General features: G+C 36.5%; 1 protein-coding gene across 3 annotated transcripts in view; it reads left to right on the forward strand.

Annotated features, from left to right (window-relative positions):
- The window catches only part of prkg1 (protein kinase cGMP-dependent 1), a 904,903-nt gene that overhangs the window by 758,714 nt on the left and 122,579 nt on the right, over positions 1–23,610 (forward strand). For all 3 annotated transcript variants that reach the window (XM_062976200.1, XM_062976201.1, XM_062976198.1), the window contains exon 8: positions 22,396–22,461. In XM_062976200.1, coding sequence (XP_062832270.1) covers positions 22,396–22,461 — 66 coding nt within the window. The remainder of the gene's footprint in view (positions 1–22,395; positions 22,462–23,610) is intronic.

Raw genomic sequence — 23,610 nt, forward strand, 5'->3', positions numbered from 1 at the left:
CTCCAATAACAGGGCTTTGTTTCCTTCCAGTCAGAGCTTTTGATCTTTTAACCAAATTTAGTTATCACTGAATTCTCAAGCTGGGCAAGAATCCAGAAAGGGCTGACTCATATAGAGAGCAGGAAGGGGTAGTGTGGTAAGGCCAGGAAACATAATCCAATAGTCCCTCTGTGGATACATGCTATTATTTTTTTGAAAAAGTATCTTACTTATTCCACCAAACAGTAGGCAGTTTTCAAGTTAAACAATCTCTGGGGTTTGAAATGTATAAGAGGGGCTCCAAAAGTGATCTACATAGGCAGGCAAATTTGTACAGGAAAAATGGTCTTATATGTATCTTGGTCCTGAACCATTCTGAGTTGTACTTAAAAACAACATGGAAAGACAGTGTCACTTATTTATAAGAGTCACATATTTCCTATATCCAACCTACTTAACATTATTGGAAGGTTCAGTTATTTTTGTTTTATTACAATATTACAGTTAAAACATTAAAAAAATCTATATTAAAATAAAATTAAACTATTGGCTATAAAAACCTACAATGTACAAATATTTAAAAGTTAAAACAGTAAAATTTAAAATAGCACAACACTGACTTTTTCTTAAAAGCATTTGATTCTAAGATAAGGAAAACAGCAAAGATGAGGCCATTCTAATCTCCTTAGGCAGGGAATTCCAAAGTCATGGTGCAGCCACTGAGAAAAACCATCCAACCATCCTTGAGGAGATGTTGCGACAGAGAGAAGGCCTCTTGTATGGATCCCAGGGTCTAGAACGGTTCATATGTGGAGAATCTCCTCTGAGGATGCCTGCCATAGATGTGGGCGAAATGTCAGGAGAGAATACTTCTAGAACATGGCCATACAGCCCGGAAAACATACAACAACCCTGTGGAGAAACTATTCCATTATGGTCCAATCCTGTGTAGAAAATGAAGCAGCAATGCAAGCATGATGTAAGTGAGGCTTCTGCCAACCTGTATTCTCTATCAAAGAGAATACAGGATGGCAGAGGAGCACTGTTGCCATTGTCTGATTAAAGAAAAGATGCCTATGGAGTTTTCTCTTGCCTTATACCCCAAAGATAAATTCTAAGGAATTATAATTATACAACAGTTATTGTTGATGTACTGGTATTGATGTATTGATGGAAAATTACAAACAATTCATCAGTGGTGATCATCTCATTTGATTTGTATGAAATATTTTTAATTTGTGGTACCCAATAGACTTGGTCATCAGTAATGATCAATTGTAATCACTGTTTGCAAGCTTTGCAAGCCATTCATAAGTGAAGTCACACATCAGATAGTACCCTCTGCATTTTGGAACTTCAAATGCAGACACAATTCAGAAGTTAATATTAATGTTTACAGTTATGTAATTATGATGAACAACCCTGGATAAGTGCTTGTTGTTGTTTGCCTTTAAATAGTACAAATACCATTAGCCTACGGTGACTATCATAGTGTTGTAGCTGGTCAGCTTTTAAGTGCTCAGGAGATGAGGAAGGGGATGCTGGTATAGATTCAGAGGGCCCAGATACAAATAGAAGTGGCCTAGCAAGAGTTGTTTTGGAATCTCCTGGAAGTTCTCATGGGACTGGAGAAACCAATATCAGTTCTCATGAGAACCTGCCAGAAATGCAGACTGAGAAAAATGTGGGAGATGAATGTTTGTCTAAGTCAAGTACTTGGAATTGCAGAGACAGTGCATGCAACAAATACAGATTTGGTTTTTCTAGAGAATTAGAGATAAGGAAAGGAAAAGCAGCTGTGTAAGAAATGATGTTATGGGAGGGATTGAGGACTTTTAAGGTGGTTCCTGCTGGTACAATCCTTTGTGAGAGCAACTTTGTATCAGGTGAACAGCTCTCAGTTTTTTGTCCCATGTTCTTGGAATTCATGTATTCAAGTTTCTAAGTTTGTTTTTGCTTCTAGTTCATGTGTGGCATAGATTGCCTACCATAGATTCACTCTTATCTTGTTTATAGATATATTCGTGGATTCACTCTGGAGACTGTATTTGAAAAGATTTTGGACTCTCGGCTCTCTTGAAAATAATCTTTTGAACTTTGATTCTCTTTTCTGAATTTGCTTATTTTCATATATATATTCTCTTCTTTCAATAAACTTCTACTTATTGGATTACCTGGACAGAGTGTGGGGTTTGTAGTGAAAAGGTGTTTCAGGGCTCTAATGCAACACAGAGGCGTAGGAGCGGCATGAATTATTCAAAAAGGATTTGCCATTGCCTTGTAGTGTGGATAGTCAAATTAGAGACATTTGTTTTATATAGATAATTGCTACATGATGTTGAACAATTGTGAAATTCTTTTGAATGTGATTTCACTCATGTGCTGTAGAAACTAGAGACTTCCATTATTCTTACAATTTATTGGTCGTGCCATTGGAGTCATTTAAGTTCTTTGTCATTATTGTTTTCATTTCATATTGGACTAAGTGGATCAAATGTCTGGTCAGTAAGATTTTTGTAAGCTATATTTTCAAGTTTACATTTTAAAAATAAAGTTTTTCTAATTTTAGATGATTTATGTATTAAATATAACTTAGGAAACTACATAAGATCTGGCAGCTATGAATAATGTTGTTGCTATTATACAAAGCTTCAGAGCCTGCTTTGGAAGATCTAAATGCTAGCTGCTTCATGACCAAATGTAAGGTCTATGTATTCAGGCTAAGAACTCTCTTCCTGTGTAAGAGAATAATGAATGAATAGGCCTCTAACAGTGTTTCCAGAGTATGAATCAAAACTGATCAATAAACCATGAGCACTAGAGGAATTTGCCTTAAATGCTAGCTTTTCCTTTAATTAACTACCATTTTCCACAAAGTAGTCATGACCTCTGTGACCATGACACCAATTAAGTAATTCAGCAAGGGACAGGGGAAAAAACACTAAAAAAAATACTGTGTAGCTAAAGCACCCAATGGGGTCTGCTAATAAGCAACATGGAAGCCTTAAAATAGCATGCTTCTGGGTTTTGTTATTTTAGTATGTCAGTTTAAGAATCAGAATAAAGGGGGTTTTCCCCCTCTTGAACTCCTAGAGGTGAAAGTGCATTCCAGTATTTTTACAAATATTATTTCATGTTTATGTACACCATGAGAATCGCCTCAGTGTAATCAGCATATCCCCCTTCCAAGAGGAACAGAATCAGTTATAGAAATAAAATATTATTGCTTTTCTTTTTAAGCTTTTCTCTATATTCTAGGGATTTTTTTTGGGAAGTGGAGCTATTTAATAGGTGGACAAATTGTTCAATTTCTAGTCTGTGTCAGTTATAAATGTATTTATTTATAAACCCATACTGGCCCATTTCTGCATTAAGCAGAAATCATATTTCTACATATTTGAATGCATATTCTTAAAAGTCTTTTTTTGTGTGTGTGTGCAAAAAGTGAATTTATAAACATACTTTCCAAAGTATACTTTCTAGATACTGGTCTCTAAATATATTTTGGTGCTCTTTTGTACCAAGTGAAATTTGATAACTGCAAAATCCAAAGGACAATTATGTTTGTATTAGCATGTTAATATGGGAAGTGCTGATATGTTCACATAAAAATTCATAAAGATCAAATTCCTCAAGCATCTCTATATAACAATCAAAAGTCCATAAAATATTATAAAAAGGGGATCGGTGATTGGCAAGCAATACTCCATATTCATAATTTCTCTGTTAATGTAAGCCAATATGTTGTTTGCTGCTTCTTCCCATTGACTTGAAAATGTCCATATTCAACCCTTCATTTTAATCTGGATTATATCTTATTTTAATATGAATTTCAAACTCATTCTTCTATTGAAGTCATAATTGGAAACAGGAGGCTAGCAAATTATTTTTTTTAAAGAGAATCTGGTGGGCCGTCATTAAATCTGTTTGATATAAAACTGTTCTTTTTTAAAAGTGAAATAGTATCATTTGATATCTACAGCTACAACTGTGAACAAACCAAAAAGCTAGAGAAGTAAAATTCTCTCATTCTTTGTTCCTTGTGGTTGTATTTGATTTATAAGTCAATGTCATGGGTATTTATTGAAGAATAACCACTGGGGGAAAGAAAACATAACTGACAAAAAATAATTACAGCACTTTTAGCAAGATAACATGCAACTGGTAACAAAGCAATAGATGCCTATCTAGCTATTTCATCTCTGTTCATTTTGTATCTATTTATTCTATCCCAGCATGATGATCTACCCCTAGACTACATTCTATGTCTCTTGCGTGTCAATGTTTTTTAAGGGTTTCACAGAAGCTAAATGAAAACACTTAAATGAAAGTCAAAATTCTTATTGTTGTTGTGTACCTACAAGTCAATCTATGGTGACCCTAAGATGACACTATCTTGCTATTTTCTTTGCAAGATTTCTTGGACTTAGAGAATTTTGCCACCCAGTGGGTTTCATGGCCAAGTGGGGATATGAAACCTTGTCTTCAGCATCATAGTCAAATGCTCACACCTCTAAACCATACATTACCTTAAAGGCAGTTCCAACATGGCTAAAGAGGTTTTCCCACAAACCCTACAACAGCAAACCAGGAATGAGCTTGCAGCACTGCTTAGTTTATAGGAAGTCAACAAAGCCATCAACCAATTTAAAAATAACAAAGCCAGCAAACCTGATGGGATCTCTGTTGACACCTTTAAAGAAGGCAGGTCTGAGCTGACACAGTAACTCCACAATCCTATTGAAAAAGCGTGAGCGACCACAAAGATCCCAGGTGACTGCAAGGACACTATTATCATCACTCTTTTCAAAAAAGGAGAAAGAACAAACTGTGCAAACTATTGAGATATCTCCCTTTTAACATCCACCAGGAAAATCCTTGCAAGAATCTTCACAAACTGACTTCTACCAATTTCAAAGACATCCTCCTTGAATCCCAGAATGGCGTCCGCCCCTCAGAGAAGGAGTGGATATAATTTTCACTGCAGGACAGCTCCAAGGAAAATGCTGGGAACAAAATTAATCTTTGTACATGGCATTCATCAACCTTGCAGAGACCATTGACACAGTGAATCATAATGGTCTCTGGATCATCCTCTTGAAAATAAGATGCTCTGATAAATTTATGAACATCTTATGACTCCTCCATGATGACATGAAGGGGATACTCTTGGATAGCAATGGCTCCCAAAGTGATTCATTTAAAGTGGGATCAAGTGTCAAACAGGTGTGCTATTGTCCTGGCATTACTTTCCATCTTCATGGCTATGATGCTACACCTTGTTGACAGAAAGCTACTCACTGGTGTGGAAATCATACATCTGACAGATGGCAAGCTCTTTAACCTCAGCAGGCTGAAAGCCAAAAGTACAGTAACAACAACTTCTGTTATAGAACTCCAATATGCTGATGACAATGTAGTCTATGCTGATTGAGAGAAAGACTCAAAAGTCACTTTAAACACCTTCACAGAAGCATATGGAAAACTTTGTCTCTCACTTATCATTGAGAAAACCAAAGTGCTCTAACAGCAGGCACAAACCAATCCACCTGCAATACCAGAAATAAAGCTTAACAGTGTAATGCTAGAAAAGTTGGCCATTTCTGCTACCTAGGTAGCCACGTCTCCACAAAAGTTGATCTGAGCTCTGGAGGCTCAGCATTTTTTTGAATGAAGCCGAGAGCGTTCGAAGGTTGGAACATTCATAGGAATACCAAGATGCTTGTGTATAAAGCTATTGTCTTTCCAACTCTGTTGCCTGTATGTAAAACATAAACCATCTGCAAACATCACTCTCGACTTCTGGAAAGATTCCGTCAGCATTGCCTGCAAAAAGTCCTACAAATTTCTTGGGAAGACAGGCAGAAAAACATCAGAGTTCTGGAAGAAGCAAATACCACCAGCACTGTAATGATAATTCTCCACTGTCAACTTCGATGGACCGGCCGTGTTGTCTGAATGCCCAGTCACTGACTGTTGCAGTCTAGCCACCTATGTGACACCTTTTCAACCAAAATGAAGAACTAATTAGTCCAAATATAGCTGTCAACAGGAATCCGTCAACTGATTTAATGTTTTTTAAAAAAGGGGGTTCTATAGAAAAAACTAGTTCAATAGTACATTCCAGAGTACAAAACAGTAAAGTATTCCAAGGTATACATAAAAGACAAAAGCAGAAGTACATCCCAAATATTGGCTTCAAAAATGATTCCAAAATATAGATTACAGTCATAACATTCTTGATGCAACAAACAGCAGAGTCCAATCTGAAAGTAAAGAAAAAAATCAATAGAACTTAGACAAATAATTGTATCCAAAATGGGATTCCCTAATACCAAGCGAGAAAACATGACATGAAAACAAGGCCAGAAGCTCTCACCCCGAACAACTCAAGGGGCTGACTTAAGAAACCTAATCCATTCCATGGCATCCCTTTGTTTATCTTTCAAATGCTGGGAAAACCTTAATTGCCTTTCCTTAGCACTATCCATAACTAGAGGCACTGAGTTATAAGCAACAATCCAGCCTCTTCCACCTCCCTCACCTCTTTCTCAGGGTCAGGAAGAGCCTCTACAAGCATTTTATGAAAAACATTCTCACTTAAAGCAGATCTGCCTGTGAAGCAAGTCCCATCATCCAGAGAAGAGCTACTTTCTCCCTGAGGCACTATAGGAGTGGTGGGCTCCAATTCAGGCTCCAATTCAGGAGCACAAGGCCCCATCACTAAAGGGTCCCCCTCCTCCTCAGACCAAGCCTCAACACCATCTCCCAAAGCAGCTACTTTTTCTCAGCTCAGGAATGGAAAATGGAGTGTTGGTGGACAACAAAAAAGATTTAAAGATGGGCTTAAAACTAGCCTTAAAATGTGAAATGAACACCCACTGAGAAGCCCTGGCAATTGAGCATTGTAACTGAAGGTCAGCTGTTACCAATGGTGCTATGGATTTTGAGGAGGCACAAATAGAGTTAATGAGTTAAAGCCACTTCTTCAAATGCAGTCAAGAGTGGCCTCAGGCCTAAAGCATATTTATACAGTTGTAGAAATGGATACTGTAATAAGATCCAGAAAAATGCAAATCATGTCATTTTGGTTTCCAGAGCTTCAGGGCAGAATTCAGACTTGATAGCTCTTGTTATCTTTTTCACATTCCATGATATCTATAGAGCTCTCTTCCAGCACAAATCATCATCATATAATATGCCAAGAGACTAGTGAGGAGCACAGAGAAGTCTGCAGCTAGGGAAACCTTACGGAGCCATGTGTGGTTTCCAGTAGTTTAAGGCTACAAATTTGATTTGTCTGTAGAAGCACATAGCTGGGGACTACAGTACAAGAAAATGAAGAAAAGAAAACAGTCACTGATTTCATAGTTTCTTTGTAACATTCTGTGAGGATCTGACATTGCTGGAGTTAGTCTCATTTTTTATGTCCTTTCTTTCTCTATTCATTGCATGATGCTAATGACCTAGAGAATTCATTTATTTTATGTAAATGTGATCAATTTGGATACATGTGTGAAGTTTGAATGAAATAAAAAGATGACAATCTTACTTTAAAAAAACCTCTGAACTCTGAAAAATAAATCTGTAGTGTCTGGTAGATTAATGTGCTTAATTAATCCTTATTCAGATCTTATTTCCTATTTAGCAACTAAATTAATTGGTTCTTTTTTTTTTTTTGCATTCTCAGATGCCTGACATTAGTTGATGTTTTGTTATAGAATAGAAACTTTAGATATTCAGTATAAATACATATATATATATATATATATATATATATATATATATATATATAAAACCTGTAAAATCTACAGAATCTACAGAAGGCTTGAAATGAAATAATGCATGAGCATTTGGAATACATAAGCATGACAAGTTGGAACAATAGCTGCTAAATGCCTTAAATAGAATTAGCATACAAATTCAACATTTAAATCGTATAATGTTGGCAATAATTATATATGCCTGCATCAGTTGTTGGAAAATGCTGCTGAACTGAACTTTGTTTTATCATCAGTCTCAATAATGTTATTGTCACTATGTAGTTGAAGCTATGAAAATTAAACCACTGATTTCATTGAATTTAATGGGATGTATATCTGAGTAAACTTGCTTATGATCCGCTAAACCTCAAACTTGAGTTGTCTTTCTTCTGTTATAAAAATGGAAAAAATAGTCAAAAAATAGTCAAAAAACTAATCGAAGAAATCCTGATCTGAAAACCTCCATACAGGAAACAGCATTTTTGGCTTGGAAAATATTTCAACACAGAAATATCAAGTTGTATTCAGAAGGGTTGTTTCCTGCACAGAAAAGACTATAATTGGGAATTTGTTCCAAATAAAATTTGTACTTAGTTGATATGCATAAGAATCAGCATTTTCTGCACAGGATTTAATATTTCTGCACTGAAACATTATTTTCCACACAGAAAATTATGCATCATGCATAGAAAATATTTCATGCACAAAAAAGTGTAAATTGTGTACAAATTAGTCATGACCTGTGCCTTTTTAAAGACTTTCTCATGGAGTGATGAACATTTCTTATGTTATTCATTGCTACCTTTAGAAAAAACTTAGTGAAGAATTGCATCCCTATCTATTATTAGTTTATCAACTCACAAATCTGTCTTCCTTATTACTGTTTTTTTTCTTGCCTCTTGGCCTGTAATTTCATGTAAGGCTTTCTTTTTACATGTGCAAGCCATTAAAAACCTGTAGGAAAAGAGAGTGATTCTGAGATAGATTACAATGTGGCATGCTAAAAACATATTTTAACACAAGGAAATAGACAAACAATTCTCTCAACCTTTCTTTTCGTTTTCATAACTAATATATTCCTATTTATTGCCCTGTATTTTCTAGCTCTCCCTCTCAAGACAGCCCTCGGCTTCCCTTTTTCCTGCACCAATGGCATCTATTCCTCTCAAGTCTTTGCTTTCTGCAGCTAGCTCCACTAGCTAACATTGGCTTATTATATAGTATTATATAGTACTGGAAGCAGGAAAAATGAAGAAAGACTCTCTGATGAAAGAACTAAGTCTGTTCATTCAGAATGGAAGGTGTGGCTGGATGAATTTTTCTGACTTCCTTTTCATCAGCAAAGAGTTTTTCTTATATTTCTTTTCCCAGGATGGCATAGTTTCCCCACTTTTCAGACACTGTGTATAGGCAAGATGAAGCTTTGAATGTGTTCGAATACTCCCTTGATCCATACACATCAATGTTTCACATGTCTATGACAAGCAACCATCAGAGGGTGATCAAGAAAAAGAAATTTACCTCACTTTGGTAGCCAACAAGAAATGGTTTTAGAGCAAAAGTCATCATGCCAAAGAGTGCAATACAAAATTTTCTGTGCAACCTACTCTGCAAGTTGCTGGAATACTTTAGCATTAATATCCAAAGTAGTTCCATTTACATAGACAATTACTGCTTGTATACTGAACTTTCAATAGGGATGTAATTCTTGGCTAATTCTCAAAGGAAGCAGCAAATAATTTTATCAATGCGATAGTCCTTTAGAACTTCATATCCTTTCCATCATGAAATAGTCTTTGAAAACTGCATATTTTTTCCATCATGAGATAGGTTTTGAAAAGTGCACTTTGAGGCTTATTCAAAATTTGCATGCAGTATTTTTGCAAGATCATTTTCTGCACAGAAAAAGATGTTTCTTTGTACAGAAAATTCTTCTTTTCCACACATGAATTTTGCACAGAAAATGCCCTGAATTGTCAAAATTTCCATCAGTCCCAGAATCTCCTCATTAGAATTTCTTCAAACCTAAGAAACATGTTTTTCAACGATTTTTTCTGGAAAGTTTTTAAATACAATTTTGTAATTCACCAACACCCTTTTTATACCCCCCCAGAGTTGGACTTGACTAGACTTAATGACAAGGGGAAACCTTTACCTTAACTAATAGCAACAATTGAAGAGCAATTCTCAACATTATTACTTGTGATTCCATTCAAAAACATATCAATTTTAGTCTGGAATATCAGTATGCAAAGGTATTTTTAGCATGCATTGCATACTAATTACTTGGGGCAATCCTACTGAATCAAGTGGGACTTTTTATATATAAATTTACTTGGTATCTTAACATATGACTATCATCTCCTCCCTTGTTTTTCTCAGAATCTAGCCACCTGATTTCACCTTTTTAGAATTGCTGTCTAGACTAAATATTTATTTTTATATGTCTTGATATAAGCATACCAACAAATAGCTTAGACAATCTTTTAATTAATTCCGTTAGACCAGTGGTTCCCAACCTTTGGTCCTCCAGGTGTTTTGGACTTTAAATCCCAGAAATCCCAGCCATCTTATCAGCTTCTAGGAATTATGGGAGCTGAAGTCCAAAACACCTGGAGGACCAAAGGTTGGAAACCACTCCATTAGACAATTTTGGGAGAAAGCAAATTAGTTAATGCCTTGAAATTTTGAACAAATTGTGCAATCCTTAAAATTGAAATTATTTCATTTAATCTGAATGCTTTGAACATTTTTAAGGTGAAGAAATGTACATAAATTTAATTTTTCCTACTACTTCTGTATGTTCATGTGTTTCTGTACGTGTGAAGAACAGCTCTCAGTCCATGAAACCTGAAATTGGATATGCATAGCAAAGGGAAATCAGAAGTATTTGATCCTGGCTTATTTGATTTTTTAATAGTTTCATTATTTTTAAGGCAGTTTAAATATTTATGTTGCATGTAGTACAATCTTCAATCACTATACAGCAGACTTCTGTAACCGTCAAAGAGGCTAGGAAGAAGAGACTAGCACATTCATTTCTCCAGATAACCTCTAGACAGCTCCATGTGGACCAGAGGCATGGTAGGGAAAACAGTATGCCAGGCACAATGCTGCACAATGCTGCACAATGCTGCAAGATCCCTGAATATCAAAGCTTTATTACGATGACATTTGTCAAAATATTATGTTTATACAAACTTTACTGATGTTGGTACACTGACTTCAGACATTGGTGCTTGTACATTGTTTAGAAAACAATGATAGTGTCCTTCGTTACAGCTAGATTATTTTATGTTTTGTACCAAAGGCAATAATTTGCTTTGTGATTCGAGAAGGTTCTAAAGAGTGCTCTGCTCCCAATTGTGTGAATTCACAGATGACCCCCTTGAAGAAATACGTTTTTAGGTAGCAACCTGTCCTTTTTTTGCCAGTGGTAATACTATAGTTCTAATTTATATGATACAACTTCCAGGAATACTTTTATAGTGTTCAACAGACCAATAGTCTTTCCTTCCTAAATTTCCAGTGCCTGCAATCAGTTGCAAATCATACATAGAAGTCAGATATTTTGGCAATATTCGGGCTAAGTAAATTATGTTCCACTCATATTGAAATGGATATATCAGGTTAGGCTGGGTGTGTTTATGACTATATTTACTAATGTACTCATTCACCAAAAATGATAAGCTTGCTTTAAGCAAGTATAAGGAACCTATATTTTCGTTATGCTTTGACAATGCAGGCTGTAATTTGAATCCACAGCGATCTTCTGAGAGAATTATGTTTTACAGACACAGGCATTGTACTTAGGCACACCATGAGTAGTATTAGTATTTACATTATGACATACATTTTACTCTGCTTGACCTTCATCAAGAAAGGAGAATTTTGAAGTGGTGGCAAATACAAAAAGGTGAAATAAATCAATAGGGGTTTTTTTCAAAGAAAAAAAATTAATGGAAGAAAATTACCATAAATACATGAGTATAAGCTGGGTTTTTCACCCCTTTTAAGGGCTGAAAAAGGCCCCCTTAGCTTATACTCAAGTGAGGACCCTGGCCGGATTGGCTTACACTTAAGTATATAGGTAATTACAGTTGGACAGTTTTACCTTATTAAAGTCTTATTATTATCTTAAATTACAGTTTTATGTAAATATTCAAAAACATTTAATCTACTGATGCCTCAATTAATGTAATTTTATGGGTATCTATTTTTATTTTTATTTTTGAAATGTACCAGTAGCTGCTGCATTTCCCACCCTCATCTTATACTCAAGTCAACAAGTTTTCCCAGTTTTTTGTGGTAAAATTAGGTGCCTTGGCTTATATTCAGGTTGGCTTATACTCGAGTATATACAGTATCTAGAGTTGAACATAACAAATTGAGATATGAATGCGAGTATTTGCTTCTGGTGGGAATTTTTCATAGAAGAAACCCATCAAAAGAGAGTATATTTTTTCCCTGTTTTGTGGAAGTTTGCTCTCTGTTCCCACAAAAAACATGTTTTTGGAGGTGGAGAGATTGACCCGAACTGTATTGCTATAAATCAGTTACATTACAGAAGCATTTTCACTAGTGCAAAATCACATTGGTTACAACTCTGCATTGATCCTAGACTTCTCTAGTTCCCTGAGTTCTGCTCATGAGTGCCAACCAATGAGAGGCAAAACAAGAGCAACCTATCTCTGTAGTCTTCCAATAGAGACATAGGAAGACTCCAATATTCAGAGCAGATGTTTTTTCAAGGTTTTGGGGGACTTCAATGAGAAAGGAAATTGGCAAACTTGATCTTTTCCCCTATTCTACCAGCACAAAACCTCCAATGAATGGAAAATCTTCTGCAGACAAGTGGAACTCACCAGAAGCGGAGTCTGGTTACATGCTATTTGTTTACTTACCTTTGCACATGAACTTACTGAATGAATGAATGAATGAATGAATAAGATCACTCTAATTACCATTCAGACACTTTGACATACTGTAGTGGCAATTATGTCACTCGCCTTTTTTTTCATTTATTTAAAAAATGATTTGAAATTTTCTTCAGTCAAGAATGCTCTGGCTAGTGAAGAAAAGACTTACCATTGGGGGAAAGAGGATTAAATACTTTTAGAAATAATACAACTCCCCTCCAAGAACATTAATAAGCTGTTTAACTTTTCATTATAAATCAATACCTTTTTAAATTTATAAGATAAGAATGTCATCATTCTTTCTCAAATTAGAAATACCGTTATCATGACTTACAAAATAACAGCATATGAATGACTTTAAAACCTTTGGATGCAGTCAGATCATAGGACCCACTCCATTACTAAAAATCCAGGGAAATATTCAGCACATGATGATTTTATAGACGTCCCTCATCTACAAAATATTCTTTATAGCCTGTTTCAAGTCATACAAATAAGAGGTTTGTCAAGCCAGATTACAAATTGAAGCACTGAATTGGGTATTAATAACCATACAAAAATAACAACTCATGGAAATTGCTGTATAGTGAAAATGTAGACATGGCCTTTTTCTCATTACATTAAAATGTATGTAATATTTTACTAACATGTTAATTTTTAATTTTTTTAAATAAGAAAATGCCTTAAAAATAGAGGAATTGTTTAAAAAAAGAAGACGACCTCTGTTTAGCCCTAAAAGGGTAATGTTTAGGTGTAGTAAACACTAAACCCCAAAATTAGTATGTTCACATTATTGTTAAAATCTGCTCTTAATGCAAAAATGAATCATACCATTTTTATAGTACATTCCTCCCAAGTGTTGAGTTATTGCTCTAGCATATCGTTCATTTAAATTATCAATAGCTACAACTAATCTAATGTTTGAACAGTGTTTGTTTCTCTCATATATGAAAACCATAGTTCCCACAGACAGGAAATGTAATACCCTATCATATGTGAAAATGAAGGTTCTTCACACTTTCCCATAGGTTGCTTCAAGAGATTTAATAAGAGACAGTGATAACTAAATTAGCCTCTGTATATGTGGTTTTTCCTAAGATATATTTTTGATCATGCTAGAGTGTGAGAGAACACTGTGAAGTGTTGACTGAACAGTGAAATGTTATCCAGAACTGTTAAAAATAAAGGCTATATACAAATTAAGTTAGAGCTAGGGCATAATTATAGATTGCCATTATAATACAAAAAATATTTATTTTGGAATTTTTCTGAATTGTTAGAAATCTTCTAGTAAAGGAAATCACACACACACAGTTAAAAATTGCTTTCTCCCAAAACCCTGAAACTTAATTATTTCCTTTAAAAGTAGTTGAAAGAATACTAAAACTTCAGGAAAACACACATGGTTATCACTGTGATGCCCCACTTCAAATAAATTGCAAATAAAGCTAAGTACAAGTAGTTCTTGCATAAAATCCTTTGCTCTGAAATCTGTGGCCAAAAACATTTAAGTATAAGAAACAACGTCCTGTTGGGGGACCTTCTAAATTACTTAATGTAAATGGGACACCATAACTTTGATTTTAATTATAAAAAAGAAAAATAATTTCCCCTCTCACTAGATTTCTTCAGAATTTATGTTGTGCTGTTTCACAAATGCAGGGATACAGATGAGGGAATACATGACTGGTAAGAAGTTAGAAAAAAATATTTTGGTCACAACTCCGGTTTATCCTTTAGTCACAAGAAAATCTGTTTGCACTGACAGATGTAAAGCAAGGATAATTATAACTTGGCACTTGAACATCTATTGTGCATTTCAGCAAAGGAAGTAATAAAGAGAATCTGACAGCATGGAGCTGTTAAAAGAATTCTGAAGTACATGACTAAATCATGATAAAGAAGACATTTCAGATGCATCTGATCTTATAGCCGATGGCTATAAATTACACACCAATGACACAACTTTCACCTGTCTATAATCTAAATCTGTATGTGGTGGATAAAAAGAATTAATTTTGTCAGTTCAGCATAGCCACCTGCTTAGCACAGATTGTGTAAAGCAGAAGACCACAACTTCACTTTCTTAAACAGGAATTAAATTGAAGAACTATGCTTACCAAGCTTCCAGGATTATTAATAAAGAATGCTTCAGAAACATAGCATATGGTGTCATAAATTATATACTCCATCATTATGAATATTAAATTCATTTCTGTCATTTTTTTACTACTTTCTGCACTACCTGCTGTTGCTCTTCCATACTAAGCAACAGGACCCTTTGTTTGTTTGTTTATTTATAGTATTTGTATCCCGCTTTCAATGACATGCATGTTCTGGCAGATGAGGTTGTATTTTCTCCTATGTTCTCTGAAATAGTATGCATGCATGTGAACTATATCCATTTATGTCACTTAGGTCTAGCAGGAAGCTATTTGCTGAAGTGGATATCACATCTAAGAATGGGCTTGAGATCACCAAAATATCTCTCAAATTATCTCATCATTATCATTTTGCCCTAATTCATTGGGAAGGAAGTCCATTACAACTTATAGGACAATGCAAGAACCCCTCATTTCAAATGAAGTCAATTATGCCTAACGTAATTTGACTAGGCTCAGTACTGAGCAAAGCTAATCTGGTTTACTTTTAACCACATAGTTTATTCCAATTGAAATGTATGCTTTTAATTGTTCATGATTAACATATTCCATTTATTTGAATGAGTCTAAAGTATAACTATCCTATGCGATCTGAGGAGAAACCTCACTCATATGTTTCTTGTTCCCCAAACGCTCAAAGTATACACTATGCTGGGCCTCTCCATGAAGCAAATTATCTTAAGAACTTGACTGTGGCCAAATATCGGTGCCTATTCTCCAAGGCAAGGTGCAGTGTGTTCCCATCGAAATTGCTTCAAGGTAGATTTGCAGGACTCCCATATACTTTGTCCATGCAGAAACTAGGATATTGAATGTATGTATTTACTTAGGCGATCCCTCGTTGTCCGAGTGTGATGGCTCTCCAAGTGTATTGTCTTGGCGGTGGGTACATAGGTGACTGTGGAGTCCTATTCTTGACCCACATGTTCTTCCGCAGTGGAAGGTGGTCCTGGTCAAGGCTGGCTTGATGCACCTTCCTCTTGGCACAATTCTCCCTTTCACCCTCCATTTGTGCCTCTTCGAATTCCACTGCACTTCTGGTCACAGCTGACCTCCAGTTAGCATGTTCAGGGCTTCCCAGTTCTCAGTGTCGATGCCACAGTTTTTGAGGTTAGCTTTAAGTCCATCTTTAAATCTCTTTTGCTGTCCACCAGCATTCTGTTTTCTGTTCTTGAGTTGGGAGTATAGTAACTGCTTTGGGAGATGGTGATTGGGCATTCGGACAACATGGCCAGTCCAGAGAAGTTGATGGCATAAGAGCATCACTTCAATGCTTGTGGTCTTTGCTTCTTCCAGCATTTATCCTCCTGTCTTCCCAAGAGATTTGCAGGATTTTTCGGAGGCAACATTGGTGGAATCATTCCAGGAGTTGAGTGTGATGTCTGTAGACAATCCACGTTTCACAGGCATATAACAGGGTTGGGAAGACAATTGCTTTATAAACAAGCACTTTGGTATCCCTCAAAGACTCTCTGCTTCATTTGGAAGAATGCTGCACTCACAGAGCTCAGGCAGTGTTGTATTTCAGTGTCAATGTTGACTTTTGTGGAGAGGTGGCTGCCAAGGTAGCAGAAATGGTCAACATTTTCTAATGTTACACCATTAAGCTGTATTTCTGGTATTGCAGAGGGATTGGCTGGTGACTGCTGGAAGAGCACTTTGGTTTTCTCGATGTTCAGTGAGAAGCCGAGCTTCTCACATGCATCTACAAAGGTGTTTAGAGTGGCTTGTAGGTCGTCTTCTGAATGCACACAGATGACATTATGATGGGCATATTGGAGTTCTATAACATATGTTGTTGTGACCTTGGTTTTGGCTTTTAATCTGCTGAGGTTAAATAGCTTGACATCTTTCTGATAGATGAATGAATGTATCACATCTTATTGTCCTGCAATTTTTATAAGCAGGCTGTGCTACATATTATTTATTTATTTATTTATTTATTTACATCACTTTTACCCCGCCCTTCTCACCCATAGGGACTCAGGGCGGCTTACAACAGTCAGCAATTTACATTGCCCAGAACACATTCAATAAAACAATAACAAAAACAATAAACATTACAACAATACCACATCAATTAAAAACTCTATTAAAACATGAATTATACAATTTTAAAATGCATATGTAGTTAGATTCATCCACTGACACCTTTTGCGTACGCCTTGATTCAAGCCATATCACCTCAGATATTTACTCCTTGAACGTTTGAGCACATAGCCATGTCTTCACTGCTTTCCTAAAACTTAGGAGAGTCGGGGCTTGTCGAACACTACTGGGGAGCCACTACCAAGAAGGCCCTGTCCCTCGTTCCCACCAGCCGGGCCTGAGATTGAGAGCAGGGCCTCACCAGATGATCTTAGGGATCTTGCTAGCTCATAGGAGGAGATACGTTCGGACAAGTAGTTTGGGCCAGAACCATTATTAACCCACTATTGAGAAACTTACCCAGTGAATCACCCCAATTCCATGTAAAGTTTTTACTAGCACACAATTCCCCCCACGTTACCTTGGTTGTTGCCAAGTTTCTCCCTATGGTAACCAGGATAAGACAGCTTCCTCTATTAGACTCAGGCTGAAATTTGTATTGTATCTATTTGCAGTGTTCTTACGTTTGTTCATATGCATCTTGTAATGCACGCCATCCTGCGTTTAATTAATTTTATCAGTTTATTAATCTGTTTTCAATTGTTCACCTTTTTCCGCCAAACCAATTGGGTCTTTGGACTGTAATAAAGTTTTTGATTGATGACTAACCTACAGCCCATCTATACAGGCCACTTGATATGGGCTGCTCTAGAGTGGCAATACTCCCGACTGGTCTCAGGGAGTGCACTGCTCATCTCCGTTTTGCAGCAGTGACAGGATGGAGTCCCTATCATCCAGTGGAGCCGAACCCAGTTCTGTCCCTCAGAACGGTCATTTTTACCATGTTGTTTTTGGTCACCCCAGCACTGCCTTTTTCCTTTCCCCCTCCCCTCTCCAAGTCATGCAGGTGTCTTTGCTGCCATCAACAAAGGTGTCAAAGGATGACCAGGAGCTCTCTGGAGCTCCATGGCCACCACTGCAATGACAAAAAGCAACACAAGAAAGTGGCCATTTCATTTACCACACACTACAGAAAGTGTGGAAAATGGGGTGGTGGCACTGGCCCATTTTCCAATTCATAAGCAGCCCAACTGTTCACACACAGCCCAAAGTGCAGGGCTGCATTATATTCCCTGACTTTTCCTAACAGTGGACAAAAAACACATTGAAGGCCAAAAACTTCTGAGGACCCCAGGTTGAGAACCACTGCTATAAAGGAAACAGCTTTAACAACACTTTGCAAGGATGCCAGTTAAACAATAACAAAGCATATTTAATAAAGAAAAAATAATTTATATTTCATACTTAAATTATCAGGGCTATCTCTACTATTAAAGTAATGTAGAAAATCCTCCAACTACTACCTCTTCCCAAAATTTGATAATCCATGGGGGTGGGGGGGTCTAAGAAAGAATATCTCAGGTAACTTTTACAATAAAGTGTTAATGCAAGTGTGTAGTCAGGGAGACAGAACACTTGCATAGCAAACTGTTGAGCTAGAGGGGAAACGTTTTGGCACACATATTTAGCTCAGCCTTTTCTGCAGGCTAACAGAGGTATCATGTTTAAGTATGTGCTGGCATAGCATATTTGCTGCTACGTCTGTTGAGAGCAGAAGACCTCTGTGTACCAGAGTTGTAAAGAGAATGTCAGTGATGAGAGAAGGTGCCCTTACATAGATGAACTGTGTATTTCTTTGAGACTCACATTTTCCAGTGATACAAGGAGATACTCCCAGAGCAGCTGTGACCTTTTCCAAGCCTAGAGGTGTTTTGAGTTGGAAAGGCTGTAAAATTCGGGAGTTAGCACAGAGTGGAAGGTAGTGTTGTTGGATAGAACACAACAGTGGGACTAGTTTTTCCAAGAAAGATATGTAAGCAGTAAAACCTTCACTATGGGTTATTCAGACAGTGAAAGTGACTCTGAGGAAGAGGGCTATCTCTCTGGAAGTAGTGATGAAGATTACAACATTGAAGCTGAAAAACCTTCAAAGTTAGTGCTCACCAAATTATACTTTCCATAATGATTTTATGCTTGAGTTTGCAGTGAGGTTGGCACTGAGATTGTTGAGAGTGTTGTATTGTAATAAAGATTTGGGTTATACTAACAAAAAAGGATTGTTAACATTTTATTGCATGCTTGGAATTGGCATCATTTCTCACAGTTTACCAATTTACATAAACTGACATTAACTTAGATGAAGGAGCTGAGCTGGGGAGGCACAGCAGGGGTGTTGGGAGGTGTAGCATACAAGTTCTTGCGCTGATATTTTAATATTTCCATACACTGCATTTAAAATAGTTAAAATAATATCTAGGATGCATTACTGCTGTTATTACTGTGTATGAGCAAAATGTGAAATGGCTGTGTAGATCCAAATTGTAGCATACTTTAAAACAAAAAGACAATCAACATATATTCAGTGTTTTGCCTTACTTTTGGCACCTTCAGGCCGTGTACATAACTTCATCAATAAAGATAACCAAGAGGCAACAATGAAAGTACATATGCAATGTACTTGCCATGCTTTGTCAAATGTATTGCAAGCTTGTTTGCACTATTGTGTGTGTGTTCCTGTGTCTCCAAGCTCCCTGTCGACTTATGAATTTCGTAGGGTTTTCTTAGGCAAGGAAACTTTCAAAATACTTTTGCCAGTTTCTTAATATGGAATATAATCTACAGCACTTGATATTTGTTGGCATTCTCCCATCTAAATATTCACCAGTGCTCCTTAGCATCTAAGACCAGATAGGATCTAGTGCCTTTGGGGGTATTTGGGCTCTTCATACATATATACATAATTTACATATTATTTTTAATGTTATATTTTATTTTCTAATCAACTGATACTGTATTTTGAGTGTGGAAGGATGGGTGTGATGTTTTGTGGTGTGTGCTGGGGAAAACATTTAATTTTGTTGTACAATGTACAATCACAATAAAGTTAATCTATTCTACAAGTTGGTAATGCAGTGATAAGTTTGGAAATTTCAGTACTTAACTTTATGCTGCCATATCGACAATCAAAGAGAGTTCAAAAATGCATGCAGCCATGTTATCCCATATGTGTGATGTGCACATGTGTTGTACATTTTGGGGAATCAGTCATGAAATACCATAGGGCAGTGTAAAGGTAAGAATGGTAGACTTCATCTGAGGAGACAGGAGCCCCCATTGGCGCAATGGATTAAGTCAGGACTGCTAACCTGAAGGTCACCGGTTCAAATCCAAGGAGCGCATGGATGGGCTCCCTTTGTTAGCTGTAGCTCCCCATGCGGGGACATGAGAGAAGCCTCCCACAAGGATGGTAAAACATCAAAACATCTGGGTGTCTCCTAGGCAACGTCCTTGCAGATGGCCAATTCTCTCACACCAGAAGCGAATTGCAGTCTCTCCAGTCACATGAAAAAAAAATCTGAGAAGACTAGGAATGTATATCTACACTGTAGAAGTAATGCAGTCTTGACACCATTTTAACTGCCATGATTCAATGCTATGAAATTAAGGTCTTTAATCTTCTCTACCAAAGTGTGCTAGTGCCTCACCAAACTACAAATCCAAGGTTCTATAGCATTGAGTCATGGCAGTAAACATAGTGTTAAGCTGCATTAATTCTATAGTGTACATGCACTGTGGCATGCACCACTGAGTCCTCAGGCCAGCCAATGTCTGAGATTGGCATAGGATACAACATTTGAAAATGTATGGAGAGGAGGTAAACCACACCAGTATGAGTTCATTGTGGGAGTGGTGGGTTGCCAAGGTGAAGAACACTGAGTCACCATATGGTCTCCAGATCTCCTTTATGATGCTGGTGAGACTTCTGTTGAACTGTTTTAAAACTTTATAACATAATGGGGGACCGTCTGTTCTAGCATACCTTTAAAGTAATCAGGTGAAACCTAGTGCAACAACTCTTGTGTAAATCTAATGAGTCTTTAAGAAAGAAATAAAAAAATTATTTTGATCATGACAGCCATAACTCATCACAGTAGACAGATTATGAAAAAATCTACCACTTCCTAAAGTTCTGTGGGGGGTTTCAGCCAACTTGGAAAACAGTGAGAAAGTCTGAAGTGGGTTGTGAATGAAAGAAATCAGACAGTTTCAGCACTTTGACACTGCAAGTCTAGCTCCACTAAAACACTATTTATAATATCAAAAGGCAACCTGCCTTCAAAAGGACTGAATTATTTTGTGCAATCCCTTTTTGTTGAACAGTACTGTATTTCTGTAGTAAATGATAAAAAATTTCCCTGAATAATATTTCAATTGTCGTGCAAATTCTGTAGTTACTGTACAATATAACATTTATAAAATCAAGGGAGAAGTCTACCTTTGACTAAAAAATTAACATATTTCAAACATGGGGAATACAATTGAGACCTACCGTGAAATCTTACAATGTGGAGCTCTTTGTGTTCCAGTTTCCAATCAACTAGTTACTGCCTTTTCAGGGATGTGCCATTCTACTTCTGGTTCCTGACTTCTTAGAAAATATGTAGTTTGTGGCCATTGAGCATGTTTATTACTCGTTAAATTGTGTTTGGTCCCCACCATAGATATGAAGAGTGGTTTGTTCATTCTGTTATATGTCTTGTCATTGACAGAGCTGAAACCTTAGATTTTATTGAAGTCTGCTGGACATGTCTTCATAGACAGTGTAATTTTAGTTAATGTAGGACTGTCACTTAGATCATGGTTTCTTATTCAAATTAAATTTTTAGAGTAACAAAGGTGTGGAGCAGAGGTTAAGATCCTATAGCCTGCTAGATGTTAATGAACCACGACTTCTGTCTGCACTTACTATTAATGAGTTAGACCAAGACTGCTGTGAACAGTAACAACACCTGGACATGCAGCCTGATGTAAAGGCCAAAGTACACAAGATGTTAGTAGACTGAAGACTTTAATGGAGCAATTATTGTCACTTGTGGTGACATATGCACCTTTTATCCACAAAAGGAGGTGCGTTGCCAAAAGGACAACATGCATCACCGACAAAGAAAACAAAAGAAGAAACATATTTGTATAAAAACTTCATGCACTGGCTTATTTATATGTAATTGGTGGGGTGACTGTCCAAACAACTTCCTTAGTGTTTGTTTGTTTTTTGTTCCTAAAATTGACATTCAAATTATGTTAATAGGATTCACATTTCTTATGTGGCCTATGGTGCTGAATTCCTTGCTTGCATCTTCTGAATAGAATTGCAAAATCACAGACAACAGTAAACCAGAAAAATGAATCTTTTAAAAGCTGTATAAATGACTGGCTTATCTGCCAGGAAAATGACTTCATGTGTTAATGTTGTTTTATGAAGATTTCTAAAACACTGAGATTTAAGAAGAAACATTACTTTCTTTTTATAGGCTAATAAATCACGGAAGCATAATTATCCTTTGCAAAGTGCATTGATGTGCTAATGTTTCTGCTGCAGAAACATGTTGCTATATATAAAATACATGTTTTTTGTCCTTTCAGGGAAGATGTCAGGACGGCCAATGTTATTGCAGCTGAAGCTGTTATGTGTCTCGTCATTGACAGAGAGTAAGTATGGAGAAAGTTTCATCATATAGTATTAATGGAATCAAATTGATGTTCAATGTAGATCTGTGTTAGTTACTGAATTGCTAAATTTCAGAATGGGGACAAATACCTTGCTTGAGTGGGGCCCTTCAATACACCTGTATAAAATCAAAGTTATCTACTTTGAACTGGATTATATGGCAGTATAGGCTCAGATAACCCAGTTCAAAGCAGATAATGTGGCTTAGAAATGGAGATGAGCACCAACCCCCAGATTCGGACACGAGTAGACTTTATGTCAGGGGAAAACCTTTACATTTTTTATTTCTGAGCACAATTATAACTCCCATTATGTATGTGAGTAAGTATTGTATATATAGTTGGCCCTCTCTCTGCCTTAAAGGAAGGTAAAAGCAAACCCTTTCTGAACAATTCTTCCAAAGAAAACCCAATGATAGCATTCACCTTAGCATTGCCATAAGTCGGAAACGACTTGAAGGCAACAAAGTAACAACAAGGAAAGACTGCTTCAGAGGAAATATAACAGTTATTTAATTTATGACCCACCGAAATAGCACTGGAGTTGTCTTCAGTATAAACAGATTGGAGCTGTTAAGACTGTCAGCTAAATGGGTTCTTTTGACACATCTACAGGAAAGGTTCCATGTTATGGGAAAAGGCTATTCTGCCATATGGATCCATAGGGAATGAATAAAATTAATGAATCCAATTAGACACATTCTACAGGTATTAAAAAAGAAACCCACTAAATTAACCATATTGTATTTGAATGCTTTCATGAGAATATTTTGCCACTGGAACTTACTAATAATTAAAATTAAAAGCTAGAATTATTTTAAAATTAAAAGTTAATGATTTGGTAATTCATGTATAATTCTTATGGCAGCAGTTGGATATGGTTTTCTTTTGCTGCTGGCAATGTCCTTGAAGATAGCAAAAGAGTGCAAATATAACTTTAAACCTTAATCCACTGTATACCAGAGATTTCAACAGCCTTGTGCAGTTGAGTGCGACTGAATTGATACTATTTATAGCAGAATATGTACTTAGTTGTATTGTGACCCTGGAGAATCTGATTTTGTCATCAGCATATCTGTTTCCAGCTCTTAGTTAATTATACACATGAATAAGTGGAGAAAGTTCATAGAT

The sequence above is a fragment of the Anolis carolinensis genome, chromosome 3 (genome assembly GCF_035594765.1).
Source record: "Anolis carolinensis isolate JA03-04 chromosome 3, rAnoCar3.1.pri, whole genome shotgun sequence".
NCBI lineage: Eukaryota > Metazoa > Chordata > Lepidosauria > Squamata > Dactyloidae > Anolis > Anolis carolinensis.